Source organism: Molossus molossus, unplaced genomic scaffold (genome assembly GCF_014108415.1).
Source record: "Molossus molossus isolate mMolMol1 unplaced genomic scaffold, mMolMol1.p scaffold_m16_p_10, whole genome shotgun sequence".
Taxonomy (NCBI): Eukaryota; Metazoa; Chordata; class Mammalia; order Chiroptera; family Molossidae; genus Molossus; species Molossus molossus.
In genome coordinates this window covers 89,050,946-89,068,963 of record NW_023425345.1, presented here as the reverse complement: position 1 = coordinate 89,068,963, position 18,018 = coordinate 89,050,946, and the positions used below count along the sequence as shown (strand labels likewise).

Genomic DNA, 18,018 nt, shown 5'->3' with positions numbered 1-18,018 from the left:
CCCAACAATCTGGAATATCTAACACTTGGAGCAAGAGACTTGGACAGGGAGAAGGAAATAGGGATCAAAAGGATCTAGAACAACAGGAACAAGAGAGTATAAGTCAAGATTGTTGTTGCAACTGCTTTGTTTCCTTGAGCAGATCAGAAAATGTAGGACAGTGACTCAAGCTTCTGACACCTCAGTGGTATCTGGGGAGCTGCTAAAACAGATGGATGGGGCCTGTGACTAGCACTCAGAAGATCTCAGGTAAGGCCCCTATACCTGTATGTTTCACCAGCCTCTGAGGTGATTAGCACTCCAAAGTTTGAAAACTTCTACTCAAGAGTCTATTGGATCCCAAATTATTATACTCGAAGCAAAACAAAGTTTTCAAGACATTTTTAAGGATACTGGAACCCGGTGAGCAGTTTTTCTGCGGAAAGCAAGGGACACAACTGAGAAGCATATGAGAAATCAGTAGGATTGGAGAGAGGCAGGAGGTGGTGGGGGAAGAAGGGTAGTGGGCGTGTACTGAAAAGAATTTGGGCAGGGCACCCCAGGCGGGAAGGAATGGGGGAACAGTTTAGGCTGAATCACAGGTGGCGTTGTGCAGGACTGCAACCCCAGGACGCGGAATGCAGACTGTTCTCTTGGGAACCTGAAAGGATGGCACACAGAGGCAGGAAGAAGGGCTTTGCTTCCAGAGTTCCTGTTCCAGCCAGGCTTCTGGCCAAATGTCTTGAGTCACCATGTCTGGAATCCTGTTTCCACTGGGAACTGGCCCAGAGAAAGGAATACCCGCTCCATCTACCTTTATAGAAACATCATGGAATCAGTGATGGGCTCTACAGAATGCCTCCAGGGGTGCATGGACTTCAAGTCTCCATGGATGAGATAACATTAAAAAATGCTTTGTACCAAGCAGAAAAAGACAAATACCACATGATCTCACTTATATATGGAATATAATGAACATAACAGTCTGAGGAATAGGGTAGACCCAGAAACACGGAAGTAGGGTACAGACGGACAACCCTCAGAAAAGGGGGTGGTGGGGGGATGGGAAGAGATAAACCACAGAACTTATATGCATGTGCGCATAACCAATGGACATGGACAACAAAGCCGGGGACGGGGGTGGGGGATGGGGAGGAGGGTGTCAATGGGGTAAAAAAGGAGAAACATCTGTAACAAAAATAAAATTAAAATAAATAAATAAACAAATAAATAAATAAAATCTAACCAGAAAAAAATAATAATAAAATAAAATTCTATAACTGTAAATATCTGGGAGAATTTGAAGAATGTTAAAAGTAAAGCACAAGTAGCGGGGGAAACTATGAGAAAATATATGTAATCTGCTCATTTTCATTCATGCATTTTGAAATGGGGAAAATATACGTAGCTAATAAAAAAAACTGCTTTGTAAAGCATAAAGCACTAAACAAAGGTAAGCCTCGTTACTCTGATTCTCCTGGGTGTCATCTTTCCAGAGGTTTTTCACCTCAAGATAGTGCTCCCATGGCCCTGGGTGACCCAGCTCAGATCCTTCTTCCAGGCTGGTGTGGTGTGGGTTAACAGTGTGTGTAAGTGCTCAGCTATTTACACTGAAGTCACAAATATGAGGCAGCTGGCGTTCCTCTCTTTTTAAAAATCAGTGTGCAATCTTTTCTTCCTTCCCCACCCACTTCCTCCTTGAGTCAGTGTTCATGAACCCTCTTCTCACAGATACTTCTGTCTTGATCACCCACAAAACAGGTTTCCTATGTTGCAAGAAACAATAAGGGTTGTTGCAAACAAATACATCTACCCGATGGCTATTGCTCATGAATTGAAACAAGGGTCTCTATTAAAAGTGACTGGTTTCCAAACTGATCTACTCCGTGTTGTCTCTGAAAAGCACTTGGCAGTTCGTGAAAAAAGCTCTGTTGCCATAAAGGAAGTCCATTTGAAAAGTTTAGGGATGAACATAAACATCCTATGTTTTCTGTAAGCATTTCCTTATGGATCATGACTCTATATTCATCATTTTCAGACAGGTATTTATTTTCAGACTGCAGTCATTGATTCATTTCCTTGACAAACTTTTTTTGAGAGTTAAATTTAAATTTGAATTTTTTTAATCCTCAACTGAGGACATTTCTGCGGGTATCTTCAGATAGAGCGGGAGGGAGAGATGGAGGAAGAGAAAGAGAGAAATATCGATGTGAGAGAGAAACATTGAGTGGTTGCCACCCACATGACCCCAACTGGGGCCGGGGACAAAATGCAATCGAGATACGTGCCCTTAGAGGGAACCGAACCGGGGACTCTCCAGTCCATGAGCAGACCCTCTAACTGCTGAGCCAAACTGGCCAGGGCTTTTGGGGAGTTCTTATGTTGAAGGCTTGACACTGAAGCCCTAGGGGTACAATTGTGACCAATATGGAAGAAATCCATGACTATGAGGAGCTCAGGTATAAATGTCCTAAGATATTACCTGCAAAGTTATGCATACACTATTATAGGGCCAATGTAAGGAACCTGGAATATTAGGGGGTAGGGAAATAACAAGAGGCAGTGATAAAATGTTCTGAAGAATAAAAAATTGTGGTTTTTTTTGTTTTTTAATCCTCACCGGAGGACATTTTTTCATTTTTTTGTTCAGATAGAGTGAGAGGGAAAGAGAGGGAGAGAGAGAGAGAGAGAAACCTTGACGTGAAAAGGACACATCGAGTGGCTGCCTCCCGCACGACCCAACCAGGGCCGGGGACAAACTGCAACCATGGTACGTGCCCTTAGCGGGAACCGACCCCGGGTCTCTCTGGACCAGAGGCCAATGCTCTAACCGCTAAGCCAAACCAGGGCAAGGAGTAAAAGATTTGTGTAGAATAGGATTTTGCTCGTTCCTCCAACACAGCATTTTTTTAAAAAATTTATTTCATTTTTTAGAGAGAGGAAGGGAGAGGAAGGGAGAGGAAGAGAGAGATAGAAACATCGATGAGAGAGAACATTTATTGGCTGCGTTTTGCGTGCCCCTCACTGGGGATTTGGCCCACAACCTGAGCATGTGCCCTGACCCGGAATCGAACCGGCAGCCTCTTGGTGCATGGGTCAGTGCTCAATCCCTGAGCCACACTGGTCAGGCCAACCCAGCATTCTTGCTTTCTCTTTCCCTATATCATAATTAAAAGGCATCTGTTGTTTGAGTCCGGGAAGGAACAGAGACTTGGAGAAAAGAAGAAAAAAAAAACATGATGAGAGTGAGGCCTCATGAAGAGCTGAAGATTAATTAGCTAAGAGTTCTGCCTAGCACTGTAAAGTTCTCAGGTCGCTATAATTTACTCAATACCATGGACCAGTATCTTTTAAAAATTTTTTTTAATAAGTTTTGAGGGTATAATAATTTTTTATCAGTGTTGAAAGAACTTTGAATATCTCTTAGACAGTTGGAATTAGTGAATTTAATTTTAATTTTATATTTTGAATAGGTATCCACATAGTTCAAAATAAAAAAGGTACAAGAGTATAGAGTGAAAATTCTTCTTTTACCTTTGTTTTCCAGCTGCCCAGCACCTCTCCCCTGAAGAAATTGATTCAATTAGTTTTGTGGATATCCTTATTTTACCCATATTTTATGGATATAATAAGTATATATTAAACCAGCTTTCTAAATTGAGAATAAACCTCACCTTGGCCCTGTGGCAACCTGTTCTCAAATATATCCTGTTCTACAAAACTTTCATGAATCAGAAATTCAGATTTTATTTTCCTGATGAGTATAGCGTGCGCTATTCTCAAGGAGGAAAAGAGTGAGAAAAACAACTAGAAGAGGCATGAACATATATATATATATATATATTTTTTTTTTAGAGTGTTAGTACTCTAATAGAATTTCATGCCATCAATCTCTGCCAAAGAAGATTATATTGCCAACTTTTAAAAATCTGTTTCCCTAAGGAATCTATACCTGGTTCTGCCTGGCCAGTGTAGCGCAGTGGTTGAGCATTGTCCCATGCACCAAGAGGTCACCAGTTCGATTCCTGCTCAGGACACATGCCCAGGGTTGTGGGCTCGAGGCAGCTGATCCAAACATCGATGTTTCTATCTCTCTCTCTCCTTCTCACTTCCTTGCTCTTTAAAAAAAACAATAAAAACATATATATAAAAAAGAAAGTATACCTGGTTCTATCAAGATTACAAAATAATAGCCTTGCTAAGTGCTATGTCATCTTCTATATATATCATTGAAACTTCACAACAATCACAATACAGTAAGTACATTTTATAAATGAAGAAAACAAAGGACAGGCAAATTTTCAAATCTGAGCAGGGGCTCCAAGCCCCTCACTCTTAACCTGCTTGATATTCACTATTCATTCTGATAGACAATAGACAAAAGAAGGCACATCATAATTTTTTTTGTTTACATAGTTTGTTCTTGTTTATTCAAAAACGTTTATTCTCAAATTTTAGGATCTATCAAAATTACTCATGATGTTTATGGAAAGGGACAACAGTATGGTGATTGCTGGGGGTGGGGATGGGGGGTTTAATGGACAGAGACTTGACTTGGGGTAGTGAACTTACAATACAGTGCACAGATGATGTGTTGTAGAATTGCGCACCTTAAACTTGTATAATTTTGTTAACCAGTGTCACTTTAATAAGAAAAAAGAATTACCCACGGTGGTTAAATGCAGATACCCAGGCCTTAGCACTGATCTAAAGAATTAGAATCTTGCCCTTGCTGGTTTGACTCAGTGGTTAGAGCATTGGCCTGTGGACCAGAGTCCCAGGTTCAGATCCCGCTAAGGGCACGTACCTCAGTTGCAGTTTGTCCCCGGCCCCAGTTGGGGTCGTGTGGGTGGCAGTCACTCGATGTGTTTCTCTCACATGGATGTTTCTCTCTTTCTCTCACCACTCCCCCCCCCCCCCCCCCGCTCTTTATCTGAAGATAAATGCAAAAATGTCCTCAGGTGAGGATAAATAAAAAAGAATTAGAATTTCTGGTGGGTGGAGTAGCGGAGGGAGGGAGGGGAATGGGCCTGGGAGACCTGGGTCCAAGGGGAAACTGGGGTGGGGGTGGGGAGAGTGGCAGCTGCTTTTCTATCAGGGAATGGGTGCCAGGTACAGTGCAGGGAGCTGGGCGGAGCTTGCCGAGAGCCTGATCCTGGCGGGGATAACGTCTCTCTCTGTGTATAGATATAAACGGGTCTCTCTGTACATGCATTTAACATAGGTACGGGTGCATGTGTCTGTGCGGCATACGTGTGGTCTGCATGTGTGCGTGTATGGGGCAGAGTGAGTACACATCCAGGAAGCAGCGGGGGCCTTGTTTGTGTGGTGACTTCTTCCTCTCATTCATACCTCTCAAGCCCCAATTTGTACTACATTGAATGCTGGCACTTGGAATTGGAAACAAAGTCTGACATTAAAGGTCATTTCTCCCTGCGGGGGAGGGGAGAGAATTAGAATCTCTGAAAAGAGGGCTCCAGGAACGCTTATTTTAACCAGCACTTAGAATCACAAGCAGATGATTCTCAAGTAGATGTTTTGTAAGCATAATCTGACAAATGGACCTATGACAGTTTATGTTTTCCAAAGCTGGCCACAACCATATTTCCCATCACACATACTCTGCTAGTTTCTAGAATTTTGTCACTCTACTTTCAAGAAGTGGAGTCTATGCCCCCTATCTCTGAAACTGGGTGGGCTTTTGTAATTAACTGACCAGTAGATTATGGTGGGAATGAGGCTATGTGACTTCCAAGGCTAGGGCAAGAAAATGATTGTTTCTGATTCTGGTTTTGCTTGCTAGAACCTAGCCACCATGCAGTGAGGAAGCCCAAGCTGCCCAAGGGAGAGGCCTACTTGGAGAGGAACTAACAGCCGGCACCAACTTGCCAGCATGGTGGAAGTGGGACTACTCCATTAAGCTGCCCAGACTAACGCAGCATGGAGCAGAGATGTGCCTTCCTGCCAAGCCCTGCCCAAATTGCAGATTCAAGAGCTAAATAAATGATTGTTGTTATTTTAAGCACTAAGTGAGCTGGTTTGTTAGGCAATAATACACTTCTAACCCAATAGTCATTCTGCCTTTCTTCCTATCAGGGTGAATTCTCCTAGGCTTTCTCTAAATAGTCTGAAAGTATCCTTGTCCAATGTCATTCACTTTCCCAGATTCTAATCACAGAACCACACAGTTCAGACTTTGGGTTATTTGAAGTTCTCATTATTATCTCTGAGGTCTGGTTTCTCATCTAAAAATTATTGGTAAACCCAGAAAGAGAGTGTGGCTCAGTGGATTGAGCGACATCCCATGGACTGAGGTCACAGATTCCTGGTCAGGGCCCATGCCTGGATTGTGGGCTGGATCCCCAGTAGGGGGTGTGTTTCTCACATTGATGTTTCTATCTTTTCCCCTTCCTCTCTCTCTAAAAAAAAAAGTAATAAATACATATTTATTTATGTAGGCACCGGTAAGCCTACCTTATATACCTTATAATTGATAATCCATGCAATCATTTAGTATCGTGCCCAGCACAAAATGTTTTCTCTTATTATTCTTACTAGGTTTCTTGCATTCATATTCCTCATTTCTTTAATGCACTATTATTATTATTTTCCTTAGTACCTAATGCCATTTTACAGGCTGTTTCCAGGTCAGTTAGACTCTTACTTCATCCTTTAGGACTCCACTTTTCCTTTGGGAAGTCTTCTCAGACTTCTTAAGCTATTAATGCCTCTCTGTGCTCAAATAGCACCTTGGAAGAACCTCTATTATAGCCCTTAACACGCTGGCTTATAATTAAGTTTTTACTTGTCTCTTCTTCACTGGACTCTAAATTCCTGGAAGGCAGCGTCAGTCTTTGAATTCTCATCCTCTATCATAGCACCTGGCCCATCTTCATTCATTATCTATGTCTCTACTGCTCTGCTAGGAAACTGTAGGTAAGCAGTTCAGGGAGTCCCCAGATCTGCCTGGGGACAAGAGTTCCTCTTTCTCCTGCATACCTTTGGAAAATGTTAGTTAACGTCTCTGAGCCTCATTGGTGGGGTGGAGACTACGCCTTAAGGTTGCTGTCAAGATGAAGTAAAATAACATCTGCACAAAGCCCATCACACAGCAATCAATCATCAGGATGTCACCAAATACTTCCCCAACAACTCCATTTTTCCAGCACCCTCACTCTAATCCTCTTTTAGGGCCCCGCACCCTACGGGTAATCCCTCGAAGGAAGGAATGACTCTGGGCTCTCTAATCCTCTCCTTGGTTTTTCTCGAGCTAGCCATTCTTTCCTTGCTCCAAACCCTGACTTAGCCTTCCCCCATCTAAGGGGCGTGTCAAAGAGGCCCGATTTATGCGAACTGGAAACATGGAAACTCTCCGGCTAGGGTTTTCCTGGGTAACTGCGGGACCCAGTTGGAAGCTGCGCTGCCGAGTTCCGGTCTTCCTTCCCTTCGAGGAAGGAGCTAGCGTTTCAACTTGACCGCCGTGGTTTCCCGCAGCGCCGGGCCGGGGCGCACGGTGCAGGAACGATGAACGAACAAACGAACGAACGAACGAACGGGCTACGTGGGCGGCCTGGCCTCTGTTACGTGGCCCCCGGCGCGGGCGTGGTCGCGGACAGGAGCCTGCGGGGCGCGGGACGCCCAGTCCCATCACAGCACGGCAGGCTCGGTCCCGAGCGCCAGAGCTCCTCGCCACCCCGCGCTGCCTCCCCAAAATCCCTGCCCCGTCGCGTTGCGTCACTTCCGCCACCTCTAGGCCGGGGCTGGGGCGGGGAGCGCGGGGGAGGGGCCAGGTCGAGGGAAGCCCGTCCGCGGCCGCGCCCGAGTAGGGACTACATTTCCCGAGGGGCCTCGGCGGCGGCGGCGGCGAGCGCGGCAACGTCCCCCGGAAGTGGAGCCTGGGACTTCCACTCGTGCGTGAGGCGAGCGGAGCCGGAGACTAGACCGAAGGCCGAACTTGGGATCTGACAAGATGGCCGGGCTGCCCCGCAGGATTATCAAGGTAACCGCCCAGGCCGCTCTCCGGCTCCCTGCTCTGCTCATGCCCGCTCGGCGGACCGGGCGGCGCGGTTGCTCGCTCCCGCCGGCCTGCGCTAGGAGGCCGGAGGCAGCGCGGCGAGGGTCTGGCCGCGGCGGCGAGCGAAGTCTGGCGCTGGGGAGGGGGCGCGGGGAGACTTCCGGCCGCGGTGGGGCAGGCCGGCGGCGGAGACCCGGGGCTTCCAGGCGGCCGCCTGAGAGCGGGGAGGCCTGGCGCGCGCTCCGGTGGTGGGTGGGGTTGCGGGGTTCTGATCTTGGGCGCGGGCCTCCGCGGTGTTTCAGACCACCCTCGGGCGGAGGCTGCGGGTGCGCGGGAATCGCGGCGGGGCCCGGGCTCTGGGCGGGGATTGTGGCCCGACACGGCCCCTCAGCCCCGGAGCCCCCTTCTCGGCCCCGGCGGGAGCGCGAGGGTGCGGCAGCCCCAGGTTTAGAATGAATGAACCGGGAGGGTGAGGCCGGGCCGGGCCCTCACCCGGGCGGGCCGCGCGTCCTGCTGCCGTCGGCCCCGCTAGTCCCTGGCATCCGGGGTCCGGGGACGTGGGTGCTCCACGCCCGGCTGCCCGAGCTTCCGCGATCTCTTCTTTAAATACGTTTCCGCTCGTCTCCGCTAAGTGATTTTACTGCGGTTTGCAAACTCAGAGGAAATAGTTTAATACAGGAGTGAGGGGCTCAGGTATGGGGGACCTTGTGAAATCTTCTGCCTTTCGATTTTGTGTGCTTTAGCTATTCGACCGTTCTTCGGCTCTTTATTAATACCGTGCTTTGACAAGTACATATGGAACCATAGAAAATTTGGATTCTTGGGTTTGTAAATTCTTTACATAAGTTCTCAGATGGGAAGTGTTACTTGCAACTCACAAAAAATCTTGCGTTTAAAAAAAAAATCAGTTTCAATGAAGGAGCTAAGTTGCTTGTCTGTGTTCAATACTGGGTGGAGCAAAAGTAGGGTTACAATTGTGAGTACGTAAAAAAACACTTTGTTCTTGCATTATTATTTATTAATTATTGTTTTCCATACGAACAACTGTAAACCTGCTTTTGCTCCGCTCTGTATGAAAGTTAAAATGATTAAATGGTAGCATCACTTTGCTTGGTAAAACCTGGTGAATGTGTAATTTACTCTAGTTTGTTTCACAGTTTAGGGGAGATATTACTAAGTGAAAGACCTGTTGAAGGTAGTGCTTCCTGCATTTGCAGTTAAATATATCTGAGATGGGGGAGGTGCCTCTGTTTTCCTTGAGGTACTTCATTTAGAGAAATAGGACATATGAGGTAGAAACTCTAGTCTAATGTGAACCTTCATAGTGCAAAATTTGTTGTACTGTATTATAGATTTGTCTTGGACTTTGTCCAAGGAAGTTTAATTGCTATATGGATTGGAAGGGCCTTACAATGTGTTTTTAGTTATATTGCAGTCACATGGCTGCAAGGTCATGTTTATTGAGGGCCCGGTTGAAAATGAGGGGTGGAGGATAGAGCTGTACACCAAATATCCTCAAATTATTATTTATTGTTACTCTGGTTATTAACTAAATAATATAATATAAATTGATATAAATAAGATAATTCTTTTTTTTTTAATCCTCACCCAAGGACATTTTTCCATTTTTTGTTCAGATAGAGTGGGAGGGAGAGAGATAGAGAGAAACATCTACGTGAAAGGAACACGTCGAGTGGTTGCCACCCACACGACCCAACCGGGTCCGGGGATAAACTGCAACTGAGGTACGTGCCCTTAGCGGGAACCGACCCGGTTCTCTCGGCATCGCAGGCCAACGCTCTAACCGCTGAGCCAAACCAACCAGGGCAAGAGTTCTTCAGAATCCATAATGAGCTAAAAAGACTTAACATATATTATTCCATTTTTGCTTGATTCTGGAGATATTCTTCAGTAACGTGAAAGCCTTGGGTGGAAAAATAAATTCTGTGTAACCTTGTTTAAGGTGATAATGATTTGAGGTAATAAGTTGAAGTTTTCATTATTTAGTTCATTTGGCACACAATAATTTAGTTTACACTAGGCATTTACATTTTATTATTTAAACCAAGACAGTGTTAACTTAATTTTAATTCTACAGTATTTTTTTATAGCATCTCTTTAATGAAAGGTGCTGTGATTTGGGTTTTATCTTGTAAAACTTAGATGGTTCTTCTTGAATGCCATTTATAGCTTAAAAGACCTGCTTTCTCTAATCTCTAGGAAGGTTAAAAGTTTATACTGTGTGTGTTTATTTGCGCGCGCGCAAGTGTGCTCCCATGCTTGTATTATGTAGGTTTTTCCATAATCAGTGAAACTGTTTATTTTTAAATATCAGGATTAAAAAAAAAAATGTTTGTCTCTTCTCTGACAGCTGCAGCATAAGTTTCTTTGTGGAATATTGTGGTGGTGGTGGTGTGGGTAACTCTACTGTTCTGAATGGTAGGAACATACTGTCTTTCATTGGACAACTATAATATGCTGTCTATCTCAAAATGGTCATTATTTACATTTGCATAACTCTTTAATCATTTGATACCTTCAGGAATCTTGTGAAGTAGATCATATGTTTTATAGTCCAAAAACCCATTGAAATCACTTTGGCAAGAGGAAGAATTTGGATCTTGATTTAGTGTGACCTTCCCCAGTCTCTTATCTTTATGAAATGAAATAATGTATATAAAAGTACCTTGAGATCTGTAACTAACTATACAAATATAAGAATTACTATTCTCCCAGTTGGATCTGGTTTTCAGTCCAGTAGCACCTTCTGTGGGCTCTGTCTACTTCCAGAATATAACTGAACCAGACCCATTGCTCTGAAACCATTGTTCAATTACATTATTTGTTGCCTGCCTTAGTATATTAGTCTCTTTTCAGCTTAAAAGGAGATTTTTAAAAATATAGATCATGTTACTCTTCTGCCCAGAACTTTACAAATGTTCTCCACCACACTTAGAGTAAAATTTTGACTCTCCTCAACCGCCTCTACCTTCAAGGTTCTTCATGCCACTGGGATCTGCCTGCCTCTGAGATTATCTCCTGCACTTCTCTCCTTGCATTGCTTCACTTCAGCTACGCTGTTTCTTTGCTGTATCCTGCGTGCTGGTACCTAGTTTGCTCCAGTCACAGGGCTTTCCTCCTGTTTATGGCATTGCGCTGTCATATTGTTCAATTCTTGGCTCACATGCCATGGGCTCTGAAAGGTTTACCATAAGGTTCCTAAAACACAGTTTTCCTCCCCTTTTTTCTTTTCATTCTCATATTTGCCTCTCCTGTCTAACAGGTGGGGAACCTTTTTTCTGCCAAGGGCCATTTGGATATTCATAACACCATTCGAGGGCCATACAAAATTATCAACTTAAAAATTAGCCTGCGCCTGGCCATTGTGGCTCGGGTTGAACATCGACGCATGCACTAAGGTCTCTGGTTCAATTCCTGGTCAGGGTACATGCCCAGATTGTGGGCCAAATCCCCAGTGGGGGGCATGTAAGAGGCAGCTGATTGATGGTTGGCTTTCATCCATGTTTCTCTCTCCCTCTCCCCCCCTTTCCCTTTCTCCCACTCTCCCCTCCTCTCTCTCTAAAATTCAATAAAGAAAAAAAAATTAGCCTGCTATTTTGTTAGGCTAATTTGGTGAGGCGTATGATGTTAGCTGGTACTGATTTTGTGGGCCTTACACGCTGGGCTGGATGTCCCTCACCCCTGGTAGCACTTATCACTACTATAAGTTATATTATATACTTTTTATCTGTACTAAAGCTCCGTGAAGGCAAGGACTCTTGAATAATTTGGGCATTGCTCCAAGGCCTAGAACACTTAGTAGGCACTGATATATTGATTGAATGAATGATTGTGCTTCAGTCTCTTTGGAAGAAAGTTTTGGATTTTTTGCAATTTGACAATTATAACAATCATAATTTGACATTACTACTGCTTATTAGATTCTATCTGAACTGATCACCCATCTAGAAGTTAGTTTTACCCTGGCCATTTTGTTTCAATGGTTAGAGAGTTGGCCTAAGGACCAAAGAGTCTCAGGTTTGATTCCAGTCAAGGGCACATACCTGGGTTGCAGGTTCGATCCCCGTCCTGGTTGGGGCATGTGCGTGAGGTGACCATTTGATGTGTCTCTTACATTGTTGTTTCTCCCCTCCCCCTCCCCCCTCCACTTACTCTAGAAATCAATGGAAAAAATATCCTTGGGTGAGGATTGACAACAACAACAAAAAAAGTTAGTCTCTATTTTAACCCATAAATTCATTTTTATAAGTTTTAGATTTTTCACCCTGGCAGGTTTTGCTCAGTGGTTAGAGCGTTGGCCGGCGGACCAGAGAGTCCCAGGTTCGGTTCCTGCTAAGGGCACATACCTCAGTTGCAGTTTGTCCCTAGCCCTGGTTGGGGTTGTGTGGGTGGCAACCAGTTGATATGTCTCTCTCGTATAGATGTTTCTCTCTCTTCCTCTCTCCCTCCAGCTCTATCTGAAGATAAATGCAAAAATGTCCTCAGGTGAGGATTTAAAAAAAAAAAAGTGTTAGAATTTTCTTTTCTCTCTCTCCCCTGCAGGGCCAGAGCTTGTTTAGTCCTTAAAAGTGACTGAACAATTAAAGCTTAAAGTCATATAGGTTAAAGGGTACCTAAAATAAGAGGTCCTCCTAATCCCTTTGTCATAAAGAAGAACCAGAGTTATTTTGGAACACATAAATGAGGTCAGTAGTTGTGGTCTTGGGCAAAAACAAATTTATTTCAGCTTTACATGTTGCATTGACAGGAACATTCCTTTGTCTTCTCAAAATTAATCATGAAAACAATAAAACCTTAGGAAATCGTAGTTAATTTACTCAAGGAATTGACTTACTTGATTAAATCTTAGCAAACTAATCTGAGATTAGAATTTCATCAGTCTTCCTAAAATTTACTTTTCTGGCCCTGGCCAGTTTGGCTCAGCGGTTAGAGCGTCGGCCTGCGGTCCAGAGAGACTCGGGTTCGGTTCCCGCTAAGGGCACATACTTCGGTTGCAGTTTGTCCCCGGCCCTGGTTGGTCGTGCGGGTGGCAGCCACTCGATGTGTCCCTTCACGTCGATGTTTCTCTCTCTCTCCCTTCCTCTCTCTCCCTCCCACTCTATCTGTACAAAAAATGGAAAAATATCCTCGGGTGAGGATAAAAAAAAAAAAATTTACTTTTCTGTTTGGTGAGGTTTCATTTCAAATTCTTTCTTTTAATATGTTTTTACTGATTTATTTATTTATTTTTTTAGAGCGAGAGGAAGGGGGAGAGAGAGAGAAACATGTGAGACAGAAAAATTGTTCGGCTGCCTCCTGCACGTCCCCTTACTGGGGATCGAGCCTGCAACCCAGGCATATGCCCTGACCGGGAATCGAACCTAGACCTCTCAGTCCATGAGACTATGCTCAATTCACTGAGCCACACCAGATGGGTGAGTTTCAAATTTTTAAAAACCTGATATGATCTGACTTTGCATTGAGACTTGAGTTCTGTTTATTTTACTTTAGTAATTTTTATTTTAAAAATACAGGTAGCACTTTTTCCTGTCACAATTTAAAAGCTACTGATTTATTATGTATTCTAGTATATAAGGTAATTTTTAGTAAGACAAATGATTTAGAAAACTGGGCCTTTTTTTTTTTTTTAATCCTTACCCAAGGGTATGTTTTTATTGATTTTAGAGGGAGAGGAAGGGGGAGAGAGAGAGATAAACATGGATCTGTTACCTCCCATACGTGCCCCCACTGGGATCAAACCTGCAACCTAGGTATGTGTCTGACTGGGAATTGAACCCATGACCTTTCGGTATATGGGATGATACTCCAACCAACTGAGCCACATGGGCCAAGGCAAACTGAGCCTTTTTTAAGCACTGAAAGTCATTGGGGGATTATGCCCCCTTCCCATTTAAAAAAAGACGTGAAAAACACGATGAAGATGGACTTGCTATTAAAATATCCTTAAGAAGCACACAAACTTATAGAAAAAATTTGACTAGAAAAAGTGTGGTTCTTGGTCTTTTGGTTGTCTCAGTTGAGTTTTATGACCTTCTTAGGACAAAAAGTCATGTTTTTTGCATATTACTTCTAGGGATTCAGGTTCTTGAGGAGTTTATACCTAATGTTTTATATGAAATGTGGGCATAATTGAAAGTAAGTTAAAAATAGTAGTCAGTTCAGCATTATATTTTAAGCTGTTCTGTGTCAAGCACTTTCTTGAGCTCAGATTGATCAATTCTCACACAATAGAAATTGAGTTTTGTCAAATTATGAAGCACTCTGAGTATCCACTATCCTAAATGATGATGACTTCAGAAATGTTATGTATTTACTTTATAGAAGTTCTGAGTTATTTTCATGCTTGTGACCATTTATAGCCATACAGATAACACAGTAATGAACACCATCCTTTTTCTTCTCTAATGAGTCTGTAGGCCAGAGAAGTTGGATTACTAGGAATTCTCACTTGCAAGTCAGTACCTTTGCTTTTTTCTTATACCTAGAAGTTTGGTTTACTTGTGGGTAAATGGGTTTAAGAAGAAAATAATTTATGCCATAGATTCATATCGTATGGATTCTGAATGTACATTTAAGTCTGTTATTGTAAGTTATGGATGCATATGATAACCAGAACTTGGAATATGAGATTATCATCCAGCAGGGGCTTTGAACATTGCAGTTACAGTCATCATAGTTGTGATGTGGGTGCCTAATAACTATGTTATAATTTTACTTTCTAAAAACAAAATAGATCAAAAGGCATAGTACATGTAGTAATGTGGTAATCAAGAAATAAAAATTATTTGTGTTTGTGTGAAAGATGAGCTAGATTGGTATTTTATTATACAGTTGAAATTTTATTTGCAGATGTGTATGAAGGACATCAACATGGATATACAAATTAGGAGGTGGAATAATAAGGCGTCAGTTAACTTCAGCTAAAATCTTAGCAGCTTTTTAAAAGTATATATTTTTATTGGTTTTTAGAGAGAGGAAGGGCGAGAGAGAGATAAACATTGATATGAGAGTGAAACATCGATTGGCTGCCTCCTGCACACCCTCTACAAGGGATTGAGCCTGCTGCCTGGGAATTGAACCGGCAACCTTTTGGTGCACGGGACAATGCCCAGCCAACTGAGCTACATTGGCCAGGATAGTCTTCTCAGCTTTTTTTTTATTTCCACCCTAGGACATTTTTCCATTTTTTGTTCAGATAGAGTGGGAGGGAGAGAGAGAGAAAAATTGACGTGAAAGGGACACATCGAGTGGCTGCTTCCTGCACAACCCACCAGGCCCAGGGACAAATGGCAACCGAGGTACGTGCCCTTAGTGGGAACCGAACCCGGGTCTCTGGACTGCAGGCTAATGCTCTAACCACTGAGTAAAACCGGCTAGGGCAGTCTTCTCAGCTTTTAAAAATGTTTCACAAATGATATTTTAAAAAAAAAAAGTTAAATATAGTCATCTTTAGTTTATAGACTAGATAGAATGTAGGATCACTATCACCATAGTCTAAGAGAGTGAAAACTGTGGCCCTGTCATCTCTGGTGGCAGAAGTCATTAATGTGTGGTTGGGGTAACTGGATAACTGGTTAAGAGCCCTCAGAGAATCAACAGAAAGCATTCTTTTTTTTTTTTTTTTATCCTTATTCAACTTTTTTTTTTGAATCCTCACCCAAGGACATTTTTTGATATTTTGTTCAGATAGAGTGGGCGGGAGAGAGAGAAACATTGACGTGAAAGGGACACATCGAGTAGTTACCACCCGCACAACCCAACCAGGGCCGGGGACAAACTGCAACCAAGGTACATGCCCTTAGCAGGAACCGAACCCCGGTCTCTCGGGACCGCAGGCCGATGCTCCAACCGCTGAGCCAAACCGGCCAGGGCGTCATTCGACATTTTTGCATTTATCTTCAGATAGAGCTGGAGGGAAAGAGGGAGGAAGAGAGAGAGAGAGAAACATTAATGTGAGAGAGACACATCGAGTGGTTGCCACCCACATGACCCCAGTTGGGGCTGTGGACAAACTGCATCCGAGGTACATGCCCCTAGTGGGAACCAAACCTAGGACTCTCTGGTCCATGGGCTGAAGCTCTAATTGCTGAGCCAAACCAGCTAGGGCAATAAATAGAAAGCTTTCTTTATTAGTCATTCTTTCAAGAGCTACACCATGCGTTGTGTATTTGCTAAAATCCTGGATATAGCTATTCGAAAATCTCCTAAGGGTACTTAGGCATAGATACTTCTATAATTGTGAATTGGCCTGTAATTCAGTTATTTCTAAATAATTAGGATTCAGCTATAATTTAAAGTATTTTAGATACTGTTTTCAGAATCTAGTGTTGACAGATTTTACTTTTTTAAAAAATGGGCTATTTCCTTTTCAAATTTTTAAACTCAGTTTTCAGTACCATCACAATATGTCGCTATCAGAGGTTTAGTCTACTTGGAACAAATCAGTTTTTATTTTCAAAGTATTTACAGACTAGCAATTGAAGGCATCTAGTATTCAAGGGAATACTAGACAGGAATATAACAAATGTTATCTTTGTGCCTTGAGATCATTGGTGCTTTTTATTTTCTTACAATTTTCTAATATGTCCTTATAGTTTATACTAAGGAAAATACTGTTCCTGTAAAGTTGCTGTGTTTTTAGTGACCCTTAAGGATGATTGGGGCTACCATCCCCTATACTTCCTTATTGTGGGGCAGGGCAAAAGTGGCTTTAGTAAACTAATAAGAACCCAAGACCAAATTTCAGTCTTTCATAACATTGTGATTTGTCTGTCTGTCTGTCTGTCTGTCTGTCTGTCTGTCTGTCTATCTATCTATCTATCTATCTATCTATCTATCTATTTATTTATTTCCTCACCCGAGGACATTTTTGCCTTTATCTTTAGATAGAGTAGGAAGGAGAGAGGGAGGAAGAGAGAGAAACATCGATGTAAGAGAGACAAATCGACTGGCTGCCACCCACACAACCTCATGGGGCTGGGTACAAACTGCAACCGAGGTATGTGCTCTTAGTGGGAACTGAATTTGGGACACTCTGGTCCGCGGGCTGACGCTCTAACCGCTGAGCCAAACTGGCCAGGGCTTGTCTGCCTTTTTATTATCCACTCATAAGACGTGTTTCAGTTCAATTTAATGAACATTTATTGAATGCATAATATGTATTCAGCACTAAGCCAGATGAACAAGATAGGCATCCCTGCCTAGTGAAACACAGTTGTGAAACAAGAAGTTACAGTGTGAGGTGTGTTATGAAAGAAGATATGCATGGGATTTAAGGATGTCTAAGGATGAAGGAAGGGTATCTGTTGAAGAATTGTTTTTAAATTTGAAAAGGAGAGTGAGTGAGTTTTGGGCAAAAGGAATAGCAGGTATAAAAGCTGGAAGGATAGAGAAAGAATGGAAAAAAATATATACATGCATAGCACATTCCAGAAATCCAGTGTGTGTGATGCCTACTGTTTAACTACCAACTTTAGAGAGTTCACATCAAGCACTGCTGGGCAAAGTATTTTTTTGGTTTTTGAATTGTTAAATTAATACTGAGTCTATGAATCATATTTACCAGAGTGTGGGGTAGCAACTATCCTTGAAGTGAAATTGGTCATACAGTTTTTATTGTAAACAATAGACATCTTTCATTGAGCACTTATTGTGTACTAGGCACTATTCTAAACATGTTCCATGCATTATTTAATTTTAACAACAACCCTATGATGTAAGTGCAGTTTTACCTCTCTGTTACAGATATTAACACTTGCACAGAGGGTTTAAGTAGTTGGTGGAGCTGTGATATGAACCTAGGCAATCTAATTCTGTAGAGTGTGTGTACTATAGATGGAATGTGCCAGAACATATCTGCCCCCATGTAATAACTGGCAATGCATGTATTTTTATATTTTATCATTTGAATACATGAAGACATGTTCATGTGCAGAGTTGTAAGTGCTTATTTAGATTTCTTTTTTCTTTTTTTTAAATCAAATTCTCCTTGGTGTAGTTTAATT

At 42.8% G+C, this 18,018-nt stretch overlaps 1 protein-coding gene across 1 annotated transcript in view; it reads left to right on the top strand.

Annotated features, from left to right (window-relative positions):
- The first annotated feature begins 7,856 nt into the window (after positions 1-7,856).
- The window catches only part of UBE2N (ubiquitin conjugating enzyme E2 N), a 43,434-nt gene continuing 33,272 nt past the window's right edge, over positions 7,857-18,018 (top strand). Inside the window, exon 1 of the mRNA XM_036252541.1 lies at positions 7,857-7,978. Coding sequence (XP_036108434.1) covers positions 7,949-7,978 — 30 coding nt within the window. The 5' untranslated portion in view covers positions 7,857-7,948. The remainder of the gene's footprint in view (positions 7,979-18,018) is intronic.